The sequence below is a fragment of the Anguilla rostrata genome, chromosome 2 (assembly GCF_018555375.3).
Source record: "Anguilla rostrata isolate EN2019 chromosome 2, ASM1855537v3, whole genome shotgun sequence".
Taxonomy (NCBI): Eukaryota; Metazoa; Chordata; class Actinopteri; order Anguilliformes; family Anguillidae; genus Anguilla; species Anguilla rostrata.
Genome location: NC_057934.1, coordinates 22,391,696 through 22,415,311, shown reverse-complemented (window position 1 = coordinate 22,415,311; position 23,616 = coordinate 22,391,696). Strand labels below are relative to the sequence as shown.

The 23,616-nt window shown below is 44.9% G+C and overlaps 2 protein-coding genes across 3 annotated transcripts in view; one reads left to right on the top strand and one right to left on the bottom strand.

The window, feature by feature from the left end:
- afap1l2 (actin filament associated protein 1-like 2) overlaps positions 1–23,616 on the top strand; it is a 79,525-nt gene that overhangs the window by 31,935 nt on the left and 23,974 nt on the right. For both annotated transcript variants that reach the window (XM_064321272.1, XM_064321271.1), the window contains exons 2-4: positions 2,026–2,154; positions 3,698–3,775; positions 4,651–4,742. In XM_064321272.1, coding sequence (XP_064177342.1) covers positions 2,026–2,154; positions 3,698–3,775; positions 4,651–4,742 — 299 coding nt within the window. The remainder of the gene's footprint in view (positions 1–2,025; positions 2,155–3,697; positions 3,776–4,650; positions 4,743–23,616) is intronic.
- Positions 10,975–19,038, bottom strand: LOC135247615 (kelch repeat and BTB domain-containing protein 13). The gene has a single exon (XM_064321273.1). It carries the CDS (start codon positions 18,568–18,570, stop codon positions 17,116–17,118), a length of 1,455 nt encoding a protein of 484 aa, XP_064177343.1. The 5' UTR covers positions 18,571–19,038; the 3' UTR covers positions 10,975–17,115.

Sequence of the window (23,616 nt, the reverse complement as noted above, 5' to 3'; positions counted from 1 at the left end):
GGACTTTGCATGTTCTCCTCGAGTCCGCATGGGTTTCCTCCGGGTAGTCCAGTTTCTTCCCACGATTCAAAAGACAAGCAGGTAGGCTAATTGGAGACTCTAAATTGCCCATCGGTATGAGTGCGAGTGAATGATGTGTTGGCCCTGCGATAGATTGGCGGCCTGTACAGGGTGTATTCCTGCCTCTCGCCCTATGCACGCTGGGATAGGATGGATGGATGGATAGATGGATGGATAATTTTGTTCTATTAATATTTTTGAATTTCCCTGAACTTAAATTGAAGTTACCGCAACATAATTATGACTTTAATATACTGTCAGCTTGTCAGCTATAGTGAAATAAATAACACAATAAGCAAAGTGTACTTAAGAAAGTTATAGAGCATCTTCAGCTAGTGAGCTAACATGAAAGTCTTGGCATTATAATGTAGCTATGGTCTTGCTAGAACTAGCAAGATAAAGATGAACTCTCTATTTCTTAATATCCCCTCAAAAGAAAAATGGAAAATGTTAATAAAATGAAATGCTCATAAAAAGTATTGCTTAAGCTAGCAAGCAAAGCTTTTCAACATCTAGCAAAGTAGCCAGCAAGCCATCAACATTCTGTAGCAAACTATTAGCCCAGCAGGACTTTTGGTCATACTCGAGTGATATACCCTAAAACTGAATTAATATCAAAGAACCTCAGAACATGAACTGTAACTTATAATTTGTGCAATTATCCAGTTTTCTATCACCCCAGCTTGGAAAAAAACATTGAATGTAAATCAGCTTTTCGATGATGTCAGAAACAATGTCTCCAAACGACCAATACCAAATCCTCCAGCAGTGCAGCAGTGGGCAAAATAAGAACTATTATACTTTCAGGATTTTTAAAAATATTCATTTGAAATTTCCCCAGCATTAGAAGCATGTAATATTTATTAATATAAATATTCTTTTTTTTAAAATGTATAATATAGCAATAAAAAATTATGCTTTGTTTGGTTTTTTGTTTTGAACATCAGAAGCTCCATCTCTTCTTTGTGTGGGCTGAAAAATGAATTGTCTTCAAAAATGTTCATGAGAAGTGAAGGGACTTCAGCTCCCTTTCACTTCTAGCTACGTTGTTAATTTGTTACTACAGATGTTTCAAATATTTCTTGCTTGTTAGCTTGCTAGCTTAGTAAAACCAAGGTATGGTATATATTACAGGTTTGCTTTTTATAAATGTGTTTTTCTTCATTTAATAGGACATTATAAAATCCTGACTTCATGTGTTCAGCTAAGGCTAGAATTCTAGCTAAACCATTTTTTAGTAAGGTCAAATTTGATAGTGGACAGCAATAATCTAGAAAATGGCTTTTCGTAATAAACATATGTATAAAAATCATGTCACCTCAAGTGCTATCACAAGTGTCATTTAGATGTCCAAGTTTGTGGAGATGTTGTTTTTCAGTGACACATCTCTCACAAAGATCTGTAGATATAGAAGTGTTGATGTGTGTTTCGCACATCTCAGTACCTCAGCACGGCAATGTGGTTTTTTGCTGTCAGCAGACAGGCCTTGTAGGCTGTCCTTTCTTAAGAACTGCAGATACTGCAGAGAAATGGCACCCACTAAACCTGAGTCTACAGGCTGCTGTGATGGGGTGGAGAGTGTGATACATGTTCGTGAGTAAGTCTGGGATGTAGGACTCATTGGCGTGTTGTGGATACTTCACCTGTAGACTTCAGATTTTGCTAACCTTTCATGTGTGAGCGTGTTTCCTGGGTTTGTCCTGGAAAGAGAACTAGATGAAATAAACAGCATGAACCTATGGTTCCAGTCAGCATTTTTCCAGTCAGCAAGCTAGCATGTCTTAGTTTTGGAAGCACTGGAACAGCAGTAGTACCATTGCAATTGCATGAGTATGGTTTCTTCGTTGCGTCATCACAGTTGCATGAAAGTGCTTTTCTCTTTATGGTGCCATCACGGTTGTGTGAACATGCTCCCCCTCTGAGACATCACCACCTTCGTGTGAATTTACTGGCCTCTTGTTTCAGTGCTGGCCCAGTTGCTGGGAGACCTGGCCCAGTTCCTAAAGCTCCTGGATCAGGAGAAGCTGAGCGGGAATGCCACCGTGCAGAAATGCCTCCTCTCTGACCTGCTGCAGTCCTACACCTCCGCCAACGGTAAGCTGGCCTTTCCGGCTTTCCCTTGGACTCACTGGGAATCCTTATTGCTGCTGAGCGGAAGCCCAGCCTGTCAGGCACACTCAACAGAAACAACAGAGCCAATGGGCCTCACAAGAAGATGCTGCCTGCCACTAGCTCCACACATTGTCATATCCAGCACAGCCACACCCCATGCACTGTGCAACAAGCCCCGTGATCACCATGCAAATATAGTAGTACAAATTAGTGATTCTAACATGAAGACATAGGCAGCCCTGTTAAAAACAGCGTGGTAAAGGCTAATGTTATAATAAGCACTCATGCATCTGCCTGGTGTCCTTCTGTATCTCTCTCTCTCTCTCTCTCTCTCTCTCTCTCTCTCTCTCTCTCTCTCTCTCTCTCTCTCTCTCTCTCTCTCTCTCAGAGACAGCAGTTTTCCATCTCTGAGCATGAGATTTTGTCCTCCCCTCTCTGGCCCTACGCTCCCTTGTTTTCCAAGGCTGTATTTGTCCCTCCGGGCCGAGTGTTTCCTGTGAGAGACGCTGGTTATAAATAGCCCCTCCAAACCCGCCAAATTTCAGTCCGCTCATAGCGGACGCATTAAAGGTTGCTTGGTGCTCTTCCTTGTCTTTCTCTGAAGGAGTTTTACTACTTCTCAGACTCTAGAGTGTCAGAGGGTGGGCCAGATCACCACAATGCATGTTCAAACAGTCCAACCCCCCCCTCATTATGCTGTGGAATGTTCCAGCACTGGGGTTCAAAGTGGCAGGGTTCCCACACTGCTGAGTTCTGGCCTTTCTACAGGCCACAGCTGTGATCTGAGGAATGGGCGTGGCTCTCTGCAAGTTCTGGTCCAGCTTTCTGTCCCCAGGTCTTTGAGACCCCAGTACATACCGCCTCTGCAATCAACATGATTTTAGCTCGATGTTTAGTTCAGTATGCCAGGTCTATCTTTAAAAAGCTTATTTTTAAACCATCTGAATAAATAAGGTTTTGATACTGGAAGAAAAAATAAAATTTTGAAGATGATTTAAGTGTATACAATTACAATTGTGCTAGAAATTGTTTGTTTTTTGTTTGTTTTTACCTCATAAAGTTGCAAGATTAATGTTTATGCTTAGCTATAGGTAACTCATTTTATTCTGAAAGAATGGCATCATAAATCTTATCATTTAACACTTTAATAATGTTTTCAGATTATGAACTTAGAATTCATTCTAGAAAACTTTTTTTTTAAAATTTGGTTGAACTGAGGACAATATTTTTTTAGAACATTGAAATTATCTCAAATTTTAGCAGTAATGACAAGTGGATCATTTTGATGGAGTATGTACTCAACACTTAAATAACCATTGTTTATTTACCATTTTGTTGAGCTAGGCTTGATCTAGTTTACGTGTTAAGGAATTTTGTGAATTTCAGATGATAACACACTGAATGCACTGAGAAATACCCCATGCACCATGGCAGATTTATGAATACTGTGGAAAATGAACACATGCATGATGACAATAATAATTTATGAACTGACAATAGTAATCCCATGCATTTTGTGTTTCAGCTTGTGATGAGGAGTATATCTACATGAATAAAGTCATGGTGTGTGGACAAAATCCAGAGAAATCTGTCTCAGACAGAGGTAAAGTATCTTGGGCTTACACCAAAGTACCAGCAACCCCGATCTTTCACTGATAATGCTTGAAAAATTTAACAATGAAAAAGAAATTTAACACATTTTCAGAGAAATCTAATCTTAATTTTTTTATGCAGCTATAGTGATGTTTAAGTGCATAAACCTTGCCAGCAAGAAGCAATCAAACTATAATATTTGTTTATTGTATATGCATAAAATGTAAGCTATGAAATATAAATTAAGAAAAAAGTTTCAAAACATTGTTACTACTTTCAGAGTGAAGAGTCTTGCATATGTGATGCAAAACAGACTGCACAAACACTTAAAGGCCTTGTAAAAAAACCTGGTTTGATAATAGAAGCACTCGTATGCACCAAATTGTCTGTGCATCTTATATTTACATCATTTATCAGAATTTCATGTCCAGGGTGTGTTGGAAAACTAATTTGAACTTCAATATGAAAGATAGCTTCGCATGCACATGCACACATTTAGCAAATAATAAAAAAAACTTGCGTTTCAGTGTTATCTTGGGCAAGCATCAGGTTTAAGAAGCACGCCACACACAAAAAGACATGTTTCCTCCGTGGTTAGTTTGGTGGAAAAGGTCAGGCACCAGTTACCACATGGTTCTGTTTCCTGCCAGTTTCTCAGTCAGTTTCTCAGCTCTGACAGTGTCTAGCTTGTGGGCGAAAACTGCAGTTTGCTAAAACACCACGAAACACTAGCCTTTTAGAATAAGGCTTGGTGGTCTCTTGGTAGCACTCTTACAAGGACTGTTTCTGGCACATTGGTTTACATGGGCAGATATTTTAGCCTTGTGCTGAGGTGTTGGTTGTGGTATACAGAGGAAACATGTGTCCCCTGCCCTGTCTCCACAGAAGACACAACAGACAGCCTGACCAATGGACAAGCAGGAAAGCACATTCCTGCCCCCCAGAAGAGCCTGCCTGATCTCCCCCAGACCAGAACGGTATGGAAGCCTACACACAGACACACACCCGCTGCTCATAGTCACACACCTCATTGCATGTAGGAACATACACTGACATAGATACACTAAACACAGCCTGACTCAGTAACACACACTACATGCAGATTCATGCAGCCTGGCCCACAGTTGCACTCACACACATTTACAAGGACAAACACTGACATCCACTGACATGAGAATGTGGCATCATGATGTCAGCATGGGTGGAGCTATAATATATATCAGTCACCAACTGATTTTAAAAATAACTGTGGTGTGCAAGCCTTCAATATGGTTTAAACCAGTACATGACAGACAGGTTGTTGTATTTCTACCCATAATGCAGGTTCACAAAATCTCATTCCTAAATCACTTGCTAAACTATTTTAATTATATAGCCTTAGCATTTCTATAGTGTATAATCCATCCCTGTACTCATTGAGATACATAGTATAGTATCTGTGACCATGCACACTTATCTCCATATTGAGCTGGAGTTGGAGGTGCCATTGCAGAGCTGAAATTTTGGCCAGAAATAATACTATCGTGACATTTTACCTTTACAATTTAAGTGAGATCCATCCACAGCAAATCGTGCTGCCTGCTGTCAGACAGGTTTAAGGGGATGACATTAGCTCAGGAAGTAGAGTGGTCATTCGGCAGCTGGAAGGTCTGAGTGTGTCGAAGTGTCCTTGAGCAAGACACCTAACCCCTACAGTAATTAGTCCCAACGAGCTGATTGGTACCTTGCATGGCAGCCTTTCACCGTTGGTGTGTGAGTATGTGTGTGAATGGGTGAATGAGAGGCATTAATTGTAAAGCGCTTTGGATAAAAGCGCTATATAAATGTAGTCCATTTACCATTTTACCATTTACCAAGAGCCTAACCCCCAAATTACTCCCAACAAGCTGGTTAGCGCATTGCATGGCTGCTTCGCCGTTGGTGCGTGAGTATGAGCGTGAGTGAGAGGCATTCCAGTGCTTTGTGCTGGAAAATGCATTGTATAAATGCAGTCCGTTCAAAGAATTGTGCTCTCTTCAGTTAGGCCTGGTTGTAAGGCTACTATTGGGATAAGTGCTGATTTGGAACGAAAAAGCCGGTGTTTCCTTAGAACTCTGTGGTGCCCAGCAGGACACTGGTTAAGATTAGCAGCAGTTTCTTGGAGTGTTTGGGAAGTGGCAGATTCTGGAGCAGGGCCACAGAGAAGAAGTCCAGTCCAGGAACCAGCGCCTCTGTCCTCATATGACTGAGGCACTGGCCTGTATGCTACACCCTTTACAGAAGCCCTGCTACACAGTAACACTGTGCTACCCCCTTTTACAGATACCCTTCTCCACAGTAACACTGCGCTATACCCTTTACTGATGCCCTGCTCCACAGTAACACTGTGCTACACCCTTGACTGATGCCCTACTACACAGTAACGCTGTGCTACACCCTTTTACAGATACCCTTCTTCACAATAACACTGTGCTACACCATTTACTGATGCCCTGCTCCACAGTAACACTGTGCTACACCCTTTACTGATGCCCTGCTACATAATAACACTGTGCTACACTCTTGACTGATGCCCTACTACACAGTAATGCTGTGCTACACCCTTTACAGAAGCCCTGCTCCACAGTAACAGTGCGCTACACCCTTTACAGAAGCCCTGCTCCACTGTAATGCTACACTACACCCTGTACTGATGCCCTGCTACACAGTAACACTGTGCTACACCCTTTACAAATGCCCTGCTACACAGTAACACTGTGCTAAATCCTGTACTGATGCCCTACTCCACATTAACACTGTGCTACACCCTTTACTGATGCCCCTCTACACAGTAACACTGTTCTACACTCCTTACAGATGCCCTACTCCACAGTAAAACTGTGCTACACCTTTACTGATGTCCTGCTTCACAGTAAAGCTGTAAAGTGTTCTAAATTAATGACCCGTACCTCAATTCCCCCTCTCTGGGTGCATGACTGCATATATGTCTGCTGTTGCTCCCCCGTACTCATTCCGGTGTGATACTGTGGTTTTTACACTGAATGCAATTTGGAAAGTTCCTTATAGAACCAGCAAAGTGAATTTCTCATGTAACACACTCAGTCTAACAAACCTGGCTCACTCCTAAACAATCTTACACACCTGGCTCCCCATACCCAATTTAAAACGCTTGGCTCACCTCAACCCAATATAACATACCTCGCTCACTCATACTCTAGCACACATGCTCACCCATACCCAATCTAAAACACCTGGTTCCCCCATACCCAGTCTTACCCACTGGCTCACCCATGCTAAATTGATTGAAACCTTTATTGCAGGGAAGTCCCACTGAGACCAAGGTCTGTTTTTCAGAGGAGCCCTGATTGACAGTTTTACAAAACATAAATTACAGTTAAGATACAAGGAATTCACATACACCAAGCGCAAATATATGGAAAAAACATTTAAAAAACATAAAAAGACAGGGAATAATGATCTGATTGTCCTAATTTATCACTAAAAGCAAGTACATTCGGCCTCTTTTAGTATCATATCCATTACTATCATATCCGTTTCTTGAAGGACTCGATTGTGATAAGGCAATCTAGCTTTAGTGTATCCTGACATTTATTCCACATATAAGGCACAAATGTGCTAAAAGCGGTATTACCCAGATTTGTTCTAGTTCTGGGTGCCTCTAACGTAATCCAATTTTGAGATCTGGTACGATGACTTGCGATTTTGATGGATGATTTTGAAGCCTGGTCAGGTAGAGAGGAAGTTTACGTAGCAAGGCTTTATAAATAAATAAAATGCTATGTTGCTTCCTTCTGTAATGAAGAGAATACCACCCTACTGAACTATATAGGACAAAAATGACAATGATGTGTTCGGAAACCATCTCCTGTAATGAAGTGCAATGCGCTATGATAAATTGCGTCCAAGGGCCTTAAAATACTGTTAGAGGCATGCCTGTACAACACATCTCCGTAGTCAAATATGGGTAAGATTGTCGCCTGCACAATCCTCTTCCTGTTGTCCAATGAAAAACAGGATCTATTTCTGTAAAGAAACCCAATTTTAGTTTAAATTTTTATGGACAAGTTGGCCACATGAGTTTTAAAAGAGAAATCATGATCCAGCCAGATACCTAGATATGTGTAGGACTGAAGTTGCTCAATTTGAGCACCAGTCAATGAGGATATGGAAGCATTTGGCATAGGTGTATTCCGAGTAGAAAAGATCATGTACTTCGTTTTTTCGGTATTCAAAACGAGTTTAAGACCAGCTAGAGCTTGCTGTATAACATTAAAAGCAGATTGTACGTATGTAAGAGCCTAGGTGCCCGTTGGTGCAGAGGAGTAAAGCACTGTGTCATCTGCATAAAAATGAGCCTTACAATTTGCTATATTACTAGCAATATCATTTATATAGACTGAAAATAAAATTGGTCCAAGTATGACTCCTTGGGGAATTCGTTTCTTTACTTCTAAAAATTGAGACTTCATATCCCCAGCTATAATAGCTTGAGTTCTATTAGAAAGGTAATCCTGGAACCATGAACTGGCTATGCTATCAAGTCCAATGGAGGACAACTTTTTAATGAAGATTGTATGGTCTACCGTATTAAAAGCTTCTGCTAGATCGATAAATAGGGCTGCACATTTTTGTTTATCATTCAATGCTGTTACTATATCATTTATAACCAGTGAAGTTGCTGTAATGGTGCTATGACCAGGCCTGAAGCCAGATTGCTGTGATTAATATGTGATTAAAAGCTCATAGTTGTTGTAACAATGTTCTAAATCTAGCAGACAGACATTGAATGGGCGATAGCTGTTTACTGGACTGGCATCACCACCCTTGAATAATGGAAGAACATGAGCAGCTTTCCATACACTGGGAATAGTCCCAGTCGATAATGACAAATTAAAAATATTAGTTACCGAATGTGCAATCAATGTGGTTGCGAGACGCAAAAGATTTGGGACTAAGTGATCCTCTCCAGTTGATTTATTCACATCTATGCGTTTCACTGTAAATTCCGTAAATGTAAACAATACTCTGGGTTTTGGAGAATTTGTGAATGACCTAGAACTGAGGTCAGACGTGTCTCCTGTAGAGGACTATGTGTCTCCTGTAGAGGACTAAACCCTACCTACCTACCTACCACTAAATCATACACACCTGGTTCCCCCATACCCAATTATACACACCTAGTTCCCCCATACCCAATCTAACACACCTGGCTCCTCCATACCCAGTCAAACTCATCTGAATCCCCCATACCCAATCTAACACACCTAGTTCCCCCATACCCAATCTGACACACCTGGCTCCTCCATACCCAATCTGACACACCTGGCTCCTCCATACCCAGTCTAGCACACCTGGCTCCCCCATACCCAGTTTAACACACCTGGCTCCCCCATACCCAGTCTAGCACACCTGGCTCCCCCATACCCAGTTTAACACACCTGGCTCCCCCATACCCAGTCTAACACACCTGGCTCCCCCATACCCAATCTAACACACCTGACTGACCCATACCCAATCTAACACACCTGACTGACCCATACCCAATCTAACACACCTGGCTCCCCCATACCCAATCTAACACACCTGACTGACTTATACCCAATCTAACACACCTGGCTCCCCCATACCCAATCTAACACACCTGGCTCCCCCATACCCAATCTAACACACCTGACTGACTTATACCCAATCTAACACACCTGGCTCCCCCATACCCAATCTAACACACCTGACTGACTTATACCCAATCTAACACACCTGGCTCCCCCATACCCAATCTAACACACCTGGCTCCCCATACCCAATCTAACACACCTGACTGACTTATACCCAATCTAACACACCTGGCTCCCCCATACCCAATCTAACACACCTGACTGACTTATACCCAATCTAACACACCTGGCTCCCCCATACCCAATCTAACACACCTGGCTCCCCCATACCCAATCTAACACACCTGACTGACTTATACCCAATCTAACACACCTGGCTCCCCCATACCCAATCTAACACACCTGGCTCCCCCATACCCAATCTAACACACCTGTTTCACACACACATTCAGTCTCTGTAATGGTTTGAGAGATATACACAACAGCGATGCTTGAACAATGCAGTATGTTGTGCGCTGTGTGCTGTGACCAGGAAGAAAGGCTCAGATGAACTCTCTGTTTGGTGGTATTACCTGTGATGGCATGCACAGGCAAGCTGGCAATGACATCATATCTTACTGATCCACAACCTGTGTCTTATCATATGATACAGTAAGAAACGGCATACAGCGGAACAGGCAGGGCTGTGGATAGTCTGTGTCATACTCCCTGAAGGCTTTGCTTGTGGGGCATGGTGAGGTCAGGGAGTGCGGAGGCGGGGGGCACAGGGAAATGGTGTATATGAAGAGGTGTGGATGGAAATGATCCCTCTTTGGATTTAGGGAACAGTGTTGTCTAGACAGACCACACGAGAAGTGAATAATTTCAAAGAGATCTGGAGAGCTGAGACTTAGGATAGGGTGGATTGACGTGGGAGCGAGGCTGTGCTGTACAGCAAAGTAGTAGTATAGTAAAGGGGTTCTGATAGGGTGAAGGGGCGATTGGAGTAACAGTACAGTCATAGGGTATAGTACTCACTAACTCTGCAGGTTAAAGTAGGGTGGAGTGGCAATAGAGTGAGGGGTTGTGGTAGAGTAGAGTGATAATAGAGTAAGGGGGTTGTGGTACGGTGGAGTGGTGTTAGATTAAGGGGGTTGTGGTAGGGTGGAGTGGCAATAGAGTGAGGGGTTGTGGAGGGTAGAGTGATAATAGAGTAAGGGGGTTGTGGTAGGGTGGAGTGGTGTTAGAATAAGGGGGTTGTGGTAGGGTGGAGTGGCAATAGAATGAGGGGTTGTGGTAGGGTAGAGTGGTAATAGAGTATGGGGTTGCAGTGATAATAGAATAAGGGGGATTTGGTAGGGTGGAGTGGTAATAGAGTAAGGTGGGTTGTGGTAGGGTGGAGTGGTAATAGATTAAGGGGGTTTTGGTAGGGTGGGGTGGTAATAGAGTTAAGGGGGTTGTGGTAGGGTGGGTGGTAATAGAGTGAAGGGGGTTGTGGTAGAGTGGGGTGGTAATAGAGTTAGGGGGGTTGTGGTTGGGTGGAGTGGTAATAGAGTAAGGGGTTTTGGTAGGGTGGAGTGGTAATAGAGTAAGGGGGGTTGGTAGGGTGGAGTGGTAATAGAGTAAGGGGGTGTGGTTGGGTGGAGTGGTAATAGAGTAAGGGGGGTGTGGTCGGGTGGAGTGGTAATAGAATAAGTTTGTTGTGGTCGGGTGGAGTGGGAATACAGTAAGGGATTGTAGTGGTAAAAGAATAAGCGGGTTTTGGTAGGGTGGAGTGGTAATAGAGTAAGGTGGGTTGTGGTAGGGTGGAGTGGTAATAGATTAAGGGGGTTTTGGTAGGGTGGGGTGGTAATAGAGTTAAGGGGGTTGTGGTAGGGTGGGGTGGTAATAGAGTGAAGGGGGTTGTGGTAGAGTGGGGTGGTAATAGAGTTAGGGGGGTTGTGGTTGGGTGGAGTGGTAATAGAGTAAGGGGTTTTGGTAGGGTGGAGTGGTAATAGAGTAAGGGGGGTGTGGTAGGGTGGAGTGGTAATAGAGTAAGGGGGTGTGGTCGGGTGGAGTGGTAATAGAGTAAGGGGGGTGTGGTCGGGTGGAGTGGTAATAGAATAAGTTTGTTGTGGTCGGGTGGAGTGGGAATACAGTAAGGGATTGTAGTGGTAAAAGAATAAGCGGGTTTTGGTAGGGTCGAGTGGTAATAGAGTAAGGTGGGTTGTGGTAGGGTGGAGTGGTAATAGAGTAAGGGGGTTTGTCAGGCTTGGGGGTTGGACTCAAAAGCAGACCAGGAAGTACGGATGAAAATATAGGCGATTTATTCAGCAGTACAGAATCAGCAAGCAGTCTCGTAATCTAAATCCAGACAAAGGTCAAATCAAATCCAAAAAAAAAATCCAAAAGGGGGGACCAAGGAAACACATGGGCACTGAAAACAAAAACAAAACCATGGCGAGGTATTGGAAACCTTGTCCACGACGGCGGGCATCCAATAGTCGCCTGACAGTGCAGGCGGCTGATCCATTGTTGAGTCGTGGAGGGGGTGGGGCTGGGGTAGGAGTCGAGTGGAGACTGTGATGCATGGGTTTAATCTAGGAGACGTGGAAGGATGGGTGCACTCGGTGGAGGGAACTGGGCAGTCTGAGGCGGACCACCGATGGGTTGATGACCTTGGAGATGAGGTAAGGGCCAATGAAATAGGGCGCCAATTTCCGGGAGCACGCCCTCAGCGGAATGTCCCGAGTGGACAACCAAACCCTCTGACCACAATGGTAACGGGGAGCCTTGGTTCTACGCTGGTCCGCTGACCTCCTCACACGTTCACTGGACCGAAATAAGGCTGCACAGGCTCGTCTCCAGGTTTGTTGGCAACGTTGGATGAACGCTTGAGCAGAGGGCACACTGGTCTCCTCCTCCTGAGCGGGAAACAGAGGGGGTTGGTAACCGAGGCAACAATGAAAAGGGGATAGCCCAGTGGAAGATACCGGAAGAGAATTGTGCGCATATTCCACCCAGGCTAAGTGCTGACTCCAGGAGGATGGATTCTGAGAAGCCAGGCAGCATAGCATACGTTCCAGGTCCTGATTAGCCCGCTCAGTCTGGCCATTGGTCTGAGGGTGAAATCCGGAGGACAAGCTGACGGAGGTGCCAGTGAACCTGCAAAACTCCTTCCAGAAATGAGAGACAAACTGAGGGCCTCTGTCAGAAACAATGTCAACAGGTAGTCCATGTATTTTAAAAACGTGGTTGATCATGAGTTGAGCTCATGATATCACTTTAAAAGTGTCACCTTTAAAGGTGTCACTTTAGCAGATGGTAATTTGATAAGGGGAATGAAATTAACAGATTTGGAAAAAACAATCTACGACCGTAAGGATGGTAGTGCTACCGTTGTACGGAGGGAGACCAGTTATGATATCCAGGGCTATGTGGGACCATGGACGTCTGGGTATCGGCAGGGGTTGTAGCAGACCTGCAGGGGGTTGGTTGGAGGACTTGTTTTGGCATAGACTGAGCAGGCGGCAACGAAGCTGTTGACCTCCTTGGACATGTAGGGCCACCAGAACCGCTGCCGAACGAAGGCTAGAGTTCTTCTGGAACCGGGGTGGCAGGTCAACCGGGAAGAGTGTCCCCTCTGAGGGACCTGCGCACGTACAGAGCTGGGAACAAATAACAGGTTAGCAGGACATTGAGCAGGAGTGTGTTCGTGCTGCTGGGCATTGCGCACCGCAGCTTCGATGTCCCATGCCACTGCGGCCACTAAACGTTGCTCGGGCAGAATGCTTTCAGTTTCAGGCTTAGGCTTGCCCTCAGAGGTGCAGAACAGGCGGGAGATGGCGTCAGATTTGATGTTCTTGGAGCCGGGTCTGTAAGACAAGCTAAAATTAAAACGGGCGAAAAACAGGGAACAGCGAGCCTGGCGAGAGTTGAGGCGTTTGGCCGTCTTAATATACCCCAAGTTCTTGTGATCGGTCCAGACCAAGAACGGGATCTCTGTGCCCTCAAGCTAATGGCGCCACTCCTCAATGGCCAGTTTCACAGCCAGTAGTTCGCGGTTACCAATGTCATAATTCTGTTTGGTGAGGGTGAGACGGTGGGAAAAGAAGGCACAGGGGTGAAGCTTATTATCCTTAACCAAACGTTGAGACAAAACAGCCCCCATGCCCATGTCCGAGGCATCCACCTCCACAATAAACTGATGGGAGGGGTCGGCGAGGGTCAGAATGGGTGCCGTGGTGAAATGCCTCTTGAGTTTACTGAACGCTCTATCAGCGCTGTCCGTCCAGCTGAACCTGATGGTGGTAGAAGTGAGGGCAGTGAGAGGGGCGGTGACCTTACTGGAGTCCCACACGAATCTTCGATAGAAATTGGCGAAGCCCAGAAATCTTTGGAGGTCCCTATGGGTCTTGGGGATGGGCCATTCAGTCACCACTCTGACCTTACGAAGGTCCATCTGGTTGCCACCTGCCAAGACGATAAACCCCAGGAAGGAGACTGACAGTTGCTGGAAGGCACACTTCTCTGCCTTGATGTAAAGCTGGTTCTCCAGCAGACGTTGTAGAACCCGCCGGACGTGTTGCACGTGCTCCTGGACAGACAAAAAATTAAAATATCATCAAGATAGACAAAGACAGACTGGTTTACCATATGGCGCAGAATGTCATTGACTAGGGTCTGGAACACTGCAGGGGCGTTGGTCAACCCAAAGGGCATGACGAGGTATTCGTAGTGGCCGGTAGGGGTATTAAAACCAGTCTTCCACTCGTCTCCTTCTCTGATTCGGACCAGGTGGTAGGCGTTGCGGAGGTCCAACAAAAAAATAGCAGCTCCCTGTAGGAGCTCAAAAGCTGATGACAGGAAGGGTAACGGGTAACGGTTCTTAACAGTTATTTCATTCAGACCCCGGTAATCAGTACATGGACGGAGGGAGCCATCCTTCCTCCCCACAAAGAAAAACCCTGCACCAGCCGGGGATGATGAGGGACAAATAATACCAGCAGCCAGGGACTCACTGATATACTTGTTCATAGCCTCGACTTCTGGAGGAGACAGCGAATAGAGGCGGTCCCGGGGGGTGTGAAGTTCCTGGCAACAGGTCGATGGTGCAGTCATATGGGCGGTGTGGGGGCAGCGAAGTAGCCCTGGACTTGCTGAAGGCCGTCCGTATGTCCAGATATTCAGGAGGAACAGAAGACAGGTCAGAGTAATCCTTCTGAGACACTGGGAGAGAAGACACGGAACACGGTGCAGACCGGAGGCAGTGTGCGTGGCAGAATGGGCTCCAACCCACCACAGAATTCTCAGTCCAGTTTATGTGGGGGTTATGCTTAGCGAGCCAGGGATGGCCCAACACCACAGGAACTTAGGATGAGTCAAACACATGTAACACAAGCTCTTCACGATGATTGCCAGATAAAAGAAGACTCACCGAGGCTATGATGTGGGTGATGCTGGCGAGTCTCTGCCCGTTCAAAGCATTAGCCACCAATGGAGAGTGGATGACAGTGGTGGGCAGACCCCACTGGGCTGCCAGAGAGGTGTCAATGAAACTCTCATCAGCACCGGAGTCAATCAGGATGGAGAGGGGATATTGCTGATCCTTCCACAAGAGAGTGGTAGGCAACAGAGTGCGGAGGGTTGAGGAGTTCTGAACGGGGGCGACACTCACCAGTACTCCCCAGTCTACTGGCGAGCGTTGTCTTTTACTGGGCAAGTGGCAATGAAGTGTCCAGTCGTGCCACAGTAGAGACAGGACCTAGTGCTGATTCTTCTCTGTCTCTCCGCAGGAGTCAGGTGGGTGCGGTCGATCTGCATAGGTTCCAGTTCGCGAGGTGGTGATGGTCTTGAAACCGGCAATACTTGAGGTTGCAATTCTGCAGATGTCTCTCACACATCTCTCTCTGCGACGTTGAGTCAACCGCTTATCCATGCGGATCGCCAAATCCACCAGGTCATCAAAGGCGAAGGGCAGCTCACGGGTGGCAATCTCGTCTTTAATCTCCTCGGCAAGACCATTAAGGAAGGTGTCAAACTGAGCCGCCACATTCCACCCGCTGGTCGTGGCGAGAGTGCAGAATTCTATGGCGTAGTCGGAGATGGACCTGCGCCCCTGGTGTACCTGAAGCATCTGACGAGCGGCTTCTCTTCCGTGCATGGAGCGATCAAATACTTTGCGCATCTCATCAGCAAAGGAATGATAGTCATTGCAAAAAATGGAACCGGCTTCCCATACGGCCGTTCCCCACTCCCTAGCCCGACCCGACAGCAGGGTGATAATATAGGCGACTTTCGCTCGCTCCGTAGGAAAAACCGATGGTTGCAGTTCGAAAATGAGCACGCATTGGGACAAAAAAGACCTGCATGTACCTGGTTCGCCAACATAGTGTTCAGGAGGAGGCAGACGAGTTTCTCGGGTAGGCAGGGCAGGAGGAGGCAGGATGGGAGAAGTCGCTGGCGGTGGTGGAGTGCTGGTTTGCACCTGCTGATGCTGCTGTAGCTGTGTAGCGATCTGGGTCATGTTGCCGGCGAAGGATTCCAACGCTTGCTTCACAGACTCCAACTGACTCTGGTGTTCTCCCAGCATGGCTCCCTGTCTCCCCAGGGCTGTCTGCAGCTGACTGAAGCCCGCTGAGTCCATCCTGGCCAGATCATACTGTCAGGCTCGAAAAGGAGATCAGGAAGTACGGATGAAAATATAGGTGATTTATTCAGCAGTACAAGATCAGCAGACAGTCTTGTAATCAAAATCCAGGCATGGGTCAAATACCAAAAAATCCAAAAGGGCAAAAGTACAAAAACGGTAGCAAAAACAAAGTCGGGTAAACAGGCAGAAGTCATAACCGGTAAGAGGAATACAGAGACGGCAGGCAAAAATCGTAAAACAGTTCAAAACTAGGAATCAGAATAAACAGAAAAACGCTGGAACGGCACTGGAAAACTGGCAAAGAACACAAACTGCAGCACATGGACTGCAGCTCAGGGGACTAATCATGTCATTTGTTGTGCAGAGACGCCACTGTTTACTCACAGCAGACCTGTTGTATCTTTATCTAAAACTCTCATATACTTGCATTAGCCCTGTATGTGTATTCTGTGGTATTACTGTAACATACAAACAAATACATTTTTAATAAGAAAATATCTCTGCTTTATTTATTACATTTTCTAACAATTTATAAAGCAGAGATACCCTGCACTGTCAATCACAGAATCACACGAGACAACCATGTGACTTCCATAGAAAAGCATTATATGAATATTCTAATTTAGTGAGCCATTCAACGGGCAGTGACATGTCCAGCTAAAGCTCAGTCAGCATTGATCCTTTGAAGTGAATCCTAATTTAACTAGTGCCAACTGCCATATTATGGTGGCACGTAATTAGCTGTAGCATCACTCAGGGAGCGTTGAAGTTAGCATGTTCTCCTTGTCTAAGAGTGATTTCACTGGCTCGTTAGGAACTTGTGGTCTGCCTGCACCAGCTACATATGAAGTTGCATTCCTCCTCACCAGTGGTCACACAGCTCAGCTGGAGGACTGTAGAGTGGAATATATGTGGTGGCTGCAATCATTCACTTTGGAGGAGAGAGCCTACCTGGGCTGAGCTTGTATATGCAGAGGGCCTTGGAATCATGGGTAAGAAGACTTTCAAAAATGAGTGAGTAGGAAATAAAAACATACAAAAAAATTTTGAGCCGCTGATAATTTATGATCCATCCAGCCTTCTTAGGTAGTATTCAGAGCACTTTTGAATTTGTGCAAGGATAGTTTAAGCCGGATTGGGGTCATTGGCATCGTCCTGACCATTGCTGTCCAGCGCTTCCCTCTGTTTGGGATGTGCCCTCGTTTTTGGCAGCCTCAGGAAAAATGTCCAGACCGAACCGCTCCTTGGAAAACCCTTCATCTCTCGTCGTGGCTTCCACCCCCCTGTTCCGATGGCATACTCCAGCGTCAGCATGCGGTTGACGGTGAACGCTGAATCACCTCTCACCACAGCAGTGAACAGGGCGCCCTTGCTGTTGACATAGTGCCCCGGCATGGCTGTCCACTGCCCCGTGGTGATGTTGTAACAGTCCATCAGGCACCGCAGGAAGTCGGCGTAGGGCCCGTTCCGCATCACGTAGAGGTTATCCCGGTGCGCCACCATGCAGTGACCGTAGCTGTGAGGACGAATCAGTGTGGTGACGAGGGACCACTCGTCCCGTCCCGGGACATACTCGTAGATGTCTGTAGTCTCCTTGGGCTTCCAAAAGCACACAAATATCCGGCTCATCGCCTTGGCGCATGCCGCGTCGGCCACAGGCCGTGGGGCATGGTGGACGAAGGACCAGTTGCCAGTCGCAACGTCGTACATTTCCACCGACGACATGGCGGTTTTCTCGTACTCCCCACCGATGGCATAGAGCCGGCCCTCGTGCCCCACCAGCGTGAAGTTGTAGCGGAGTTGGCGGGGGCCGTTGAAGGTGGTCCACTTGTTAGCCATCGCGTCGTAGCAGAAGCAAGACTCCACCACTTGCTTGCTGACGTCCCGCACGCCCCCCACGATGTAGAGCTTGTTGGAGAGGACTGCCAGGCCTGCCATGGAGGTGCTAGCTTCTGTCGGCAGGTCAGTCAGGTGTTTCCAGTCCTTTTCGCCTTCATCCAGGTAACAGAGAGTCCTGAAAGAGTCCTGTAGTATCTCCATGGAAGGAGAGTACGTGCCAACTGCCACAAAGGAGCTGGGGGTGAGAGACTGCACATACTGCCGAGATTCCCACAGCAGGCTTTCCGCCGCCTCCTGCAGGTCTTCATGCATGTCACGGATAAAGAGCGCGGCACTGAGGTAGAGCTCCAACAGGCCGTACACGGCGGCGGCCTGGCACAGCAGCAGGCAGTTGTCAGAGTTGATGAGGTCAGCGAGGTGCCGAGCCAGAGCGCCCACCTGGAGGAATGCAGCGCATTCGACGGCGTCGACGATCTGGTCGTCGCTCAGGGTGGGCCGGTCCCCCCTCAGCACAGCCAGCACGATCAGGAAGCCGCGCACCCGCAGGCCCCTCAGGTGAACCTCCTCTTGCCTGCACTCTCTCATCCCCGAGCGGAAGAGGGCGCGGAAGTAGTCACAGCCGCGCACCAGCATGGCTCTGTCCACCATGAAGACGCTGTCCTCCACACGCACCCGGAGGGTGGCGGCTGTATCTGGCCTCCCGCTCCCCCTGCCTGAATTACTGCTGCTGCCGGTCTCCATTACGTTACCGTGGCATTAAACTCAGGCAGAAAAAAAATTGGTTGAACTGGCTAAATTGTGCCACACTGTTCTGACATGCAGCTTTCCTCCCAAGACATTTCCCAGACATGGTATTGAACAGAAACAAATCCGCACACAGCAGGCACACAGGGGGGTGGGAGGGGGGTGTCTGTTTCTTTTCCCAGCTATAAATACAATATGGGCTATAGATAGCAGAGGGACTGGTGACAGTCAGCCAATGCACTGTGAGGTCAAAGGGCAAAGGAACATTTACTCAGAGGAGGGGCAGATCAGCTATGCTACAGTGTGGTGCTACAACAGATCATTGGGCACTATAGTGTGGATTCATTATGGTGTGCTGTTCTATACGTTATGTCTACAGTTCTATACCTTTTGGGTTCTTGAAGAAATGTAGCAATAACTCAGTCTGTCTGTTATTGTATGTGTATATATTTCCTTATGCTAGTTTTAAGATATGGGTTTGTGATGATAAACATTTTATCATATAACACTGATGTTTACTATGCTTTCCATCTCAAAGGTAATTTCAACAATCAAACTGTTACATAACTGTCAAACTGTTGGATATTTGTGATGCTTCGCTTTTGTGCGAATCCTCACTCCTTTCTGTTACTTTCTGTAAAAATCTCGATGTTCTATTTCATACTCTTGGACAGCATGTTTTGCCTTTATTTTTTTTGGTTTCCTTTTGCTCCAGAGTGAAATATTACATCTTCCCATTCTTACAAGTTCAGATGCAGAGCTGTGAAAAACTGCTTTGCTGCTGTTTTCACACAGGCAGCATTTTTGCGTATTAATCTGTAACATCTGTGATACAATTTTATTACTACATTGCAGGTTTGAACCATTGAAGGAAAACTGTTCAGATTTACCTAAAAATGTGAAGGTACCTAGACAAGCTGGGAATTTTTTTCTGGTTATGAGTGATGACATTGGTGGCAGCAGTAGTGTCTATATATCACCCAGCAGTGTAGTTTCTTGCTTTAACAGCTAAACCCTCTTTATTTAAAAAATGCAGTGCAGTTTGTTTCTCATTATTACCAACATGCTGCTCCAAAAGGCCTTGTTCCCAGGCTGATTCTGTTTATACTGCAATGGATTCTTGGCAGGAGAGAGGGATTTTCCATGTGTTGAATGTTTTTCAAAAGCTGGCCTTATATCATCATGTAAGCCTGTCCACTTATCGTTTCCTGGGTCTGTTTCTTTTTTAGAAGAGAGAAAGAGAGTTAGAAAGAGAGAAGCAAGAGAGAGAAAGAAAGCTCTTAACCTTTAAAAATGTAATGACACACTACTAGTCGCTACATGTTCTCATAGTAAAACGTGGTAACTTGTTGTGGAAAATGTTTTATTTTTATTTTAAATTTGCTCATTTGAAAAACAAAACCCTTTAATAGAAAAAAAACTTCTAGAAAAATGATTTGATACACAATGGAAACATACTGAAAAAGTCAGCTTTTTAATATAAGAGAAAGAGACAAACAAAACAAATTTTTTTTCTTTTTTGTGAGAATTATCTGGAACCTACTTGGACAGTACTATGGAAAATTGTTTACTGTTTATTATGTATTTATTTATACTTATTATTGATCTAGAGCTAAAGTAGAGACTTCAGGGAAATGGAAGGAAGCAATACTAACTGTTAAATTTCATTGCGAGTGTGAGGTACTTACCCTGTGTGTGGGCTACTTTGCTGAAATTTGGATTCAATGACTAAAAGACCCTCTCTGCAAGAGTGGAGACAGACTAATGTGAATAGTAATCCGTGGGACTTGCTTTGCTTCATAAATGAAAGAATTCCATCAGAAAAATTTATATTTGCTTTAATTTTGGATTTTCCAAAAGCTTTTCAGTTAAACAAAAATTATTATTTTTCCAAATTTTGTAAAATTGTCCACATCACACAGCTATGCTAGACCCTGGTTCTGCCTGAGCAGTAGGCTCAATCACCACTTAACAGACATTTATTTTAATGAAAATCTTTGAGATTATTACTTTAAAGTAATAATCTCGAAGATTTTCATTAAAATAAATGTCTTTTAAGTCACTATCTATCGCTGCATTGGGTAACACAATGGTGATTGAGCCTATTTTTATATTAATTTATACTATTTTTATTATCATAATTCATGATTAAAAAACTTGGTGTCTGTGGCGACATTCCCGGGAAAAAATCACAAGCGGCGCACAGTTAGTGACGCGTTTTTCATCACCCATCAGTGGTTGGTCCGCCAGAGAGGGTAGGCGGAACTAACGCAACAGGCTCGCTCTTCAACTCATTTGTGTATGAGCGGCGTACTGTTTTTTCCGGTGTCTGCATGCGTTACAATAACAGAGAAAGGGGAGGGGGGGTTGGGGGAGTTATGGAACCCTAAAAAGTTTTTGTGTAACATAAGAGATCATATTATTTGTTGATGTAGATTTCGTATTACATTTAATGACAATGTAACTTTACTAAATTACATAGCTATTTGCACAGCTAAAGCTAGCTACCGGACCATGTCAAGAAAGACAACATTAGTTTAGACAACGTTGTGCACAATATCCATCTCTCATATCAGGTAACGTTGCGTTAGCTAGCTAGATAATGTAATTAACACAATCTAATGTCGGCTAACAATTAGAAAAAAACGCTAGCTAACGCTACCGACCGGTATCGACCTCGCAAACCGTTTCTCGAATGCAATGCTACCTTGTTGCAACGTTGCAGTGTAGCTAACTTAAGCCCAGTTCAGATCAATGATTCGCAACGAGACTGGGTGCAACTTGCGAAATTCCAAGATGTCTGATTGTAAACGTTCTAAAACTGCACTTGGCGATTTGACAAGGACGGTCTTTTAAAACCTCAGGGCAGGCAACGGCTCTGCTACTAGCCAGTTCACACCGCTGCAGTTTTCTCTGCAACATTCTAAAACCGTTTAGTCTCGTTGCGAATCATTGATCTGAACTGGCCTTAACGTTACTGTTATTTACATTGCCATCGAGTTCATCAATATATTATAATGATTGGAATAAAGCCGGGGAATGTGGAGCAGAGCCGGGTCTGATTTCTGAAGAGGTCATGCAGGAGAAAACTAAATAAAAGAATACAGCAGTATGGATTAGCATTGTTATTATTTTATTACGCTTCCTCATATGTTCCTTCAGCCTTTATGCCATTTTTGATGAAATCTCCTTTGTTTTTGTTTTATTCTTTTTGTTCTGATTGCTAATTTAACACCAAGCTCAGCTTTATTCTCGAACAGTTTAGCTAGAAAAACCAGAAACACCAGGGGTAACATTTTGCAAGGCAGTTGTTTTAAAAATATCACGCAACAATCATTCACGAAAAACACTGCTTATTATGCATGAGATACATAATCGCACGAGCGACAGCGAATCCCGCAAATTCTTCTCTGCAGTGTAAAGATGTTCATACCGGGCAAAAGGTGGATAAAGAACGTTTGCAGAAATTGATCATCACTAATTCTACCCCAGGTTTGCTACGGCATTTTAACCCGGCTCGGCAGTGTAAAGACATCTTGAGTTAGCCTAATGTTAGACAACGAATGAGTATGTACATAACGTTACTTTTATAACAACCGTTTTTCATTCAGTAAATAGTAAGTGTTATAGTTGGCGTGCCAACTGACTGACGTCACACAGGCGACACTGGTTGGATCCGGTTGGATCTATGGGAAGTGAGGTCCAAAAACACACCTGCAATTACCGCTTCTCGCCATTGGCCACAGAGAACGAAACTGAAATCTTCGAGATTGTAACTTTAAATAGCGGCTTACGCAGAAAACCATGACTAAGTAGTATTTATAAAATCACACTTTGATGTAGACAAGATCTATGTAAAGTTCATACTAGATGTATGTTAATTAGCTGCTGATTACTTAGAGGCAGGCACTGGATGTTTGAGAACAGTGTTCACGCTTTAAGAATGACATTCAATTGATAAAATAATTTTAGTCCTGAGGAGTACAAGAAATGCAAGCTTATTTTTAAAAAATGGCTGTTATTGGCCACATTCATAAGGGGTAATGGTAAAGCATGTTCACGTGAGTTCTACATCACGTGAGATCTATATATCACAGATACGCCATTTTAAAGCAATGCAAGCAACTTATTAGTTCATCTTATTTTATTTTTATAAGGCGGGCGTAAGCACAGTGATCTTAAGATCACATTTAAGTTTAAATCCAGGAACATTTTTTATAAATGGGAGCCCTGGGCCCTGGCAGTCAACTGAAAATTAAATGAGTAAAATAAATAAATAATTTGTGTAAAGTACTTTGTGTGAAATGGGGCGGTGCACATGGTCAGGAATCAAAGTTATGCCAGTTGTGGCCAGTTGAGACTGAGCCTCTGTAAGGGATTGATCCTCTGAAAGAAACTTATCCTCTGTAAGGGACTGATCCTCTGAAAGAGACTGATTCTCTGTAAGGGACTGATCCTCTGAAAGAGACTGATTCTCTGTAAGGGACTGATCCTCTGAAAGAGACTGATCCTCTGTAAGGGATTGATCCTCTGAAAGAGACTGAGCCTCTGTAAGGGACTGATCCTCTGAAAGAGACTGATCCTCTGTAAGGGATTGATCCTCTGAAAGAGACTTATCCTCTGTAAGGGACTGATCCTCTGAAAGAGACTGATCCTCTGTAAGGGACTGATCCTCTGAAAGAGACTGATCCTCTGTAAGGGATTGATCCTCTGAAAGAGACTGAGCCTCTGTAAGGGATTGATCCTCTGAAAGAGACTGAGCCTCTGTAAGGGATGATCCTCTGAAGAGACTGACCTCTGAAGGGATGATCCTCTGAAAGAGACTGAGCCTCTGTAAGGGATTGATCCTCTGAAAGAGACTGATCCTCTGTAAGGGACTGATCCTCTGAAAGAGACTTATCCTCTGTAAGGGACTGATCCTCTGTAAGGGACTGATCCTCTGAAAGAGACTGATCCTCTGTAAGGGACTGATCCTCTAAAATATTCATGACATGATATCACAAGCAGTGATTTCAGGGACTTAGAGCTTGAAAAGGGTTTGGC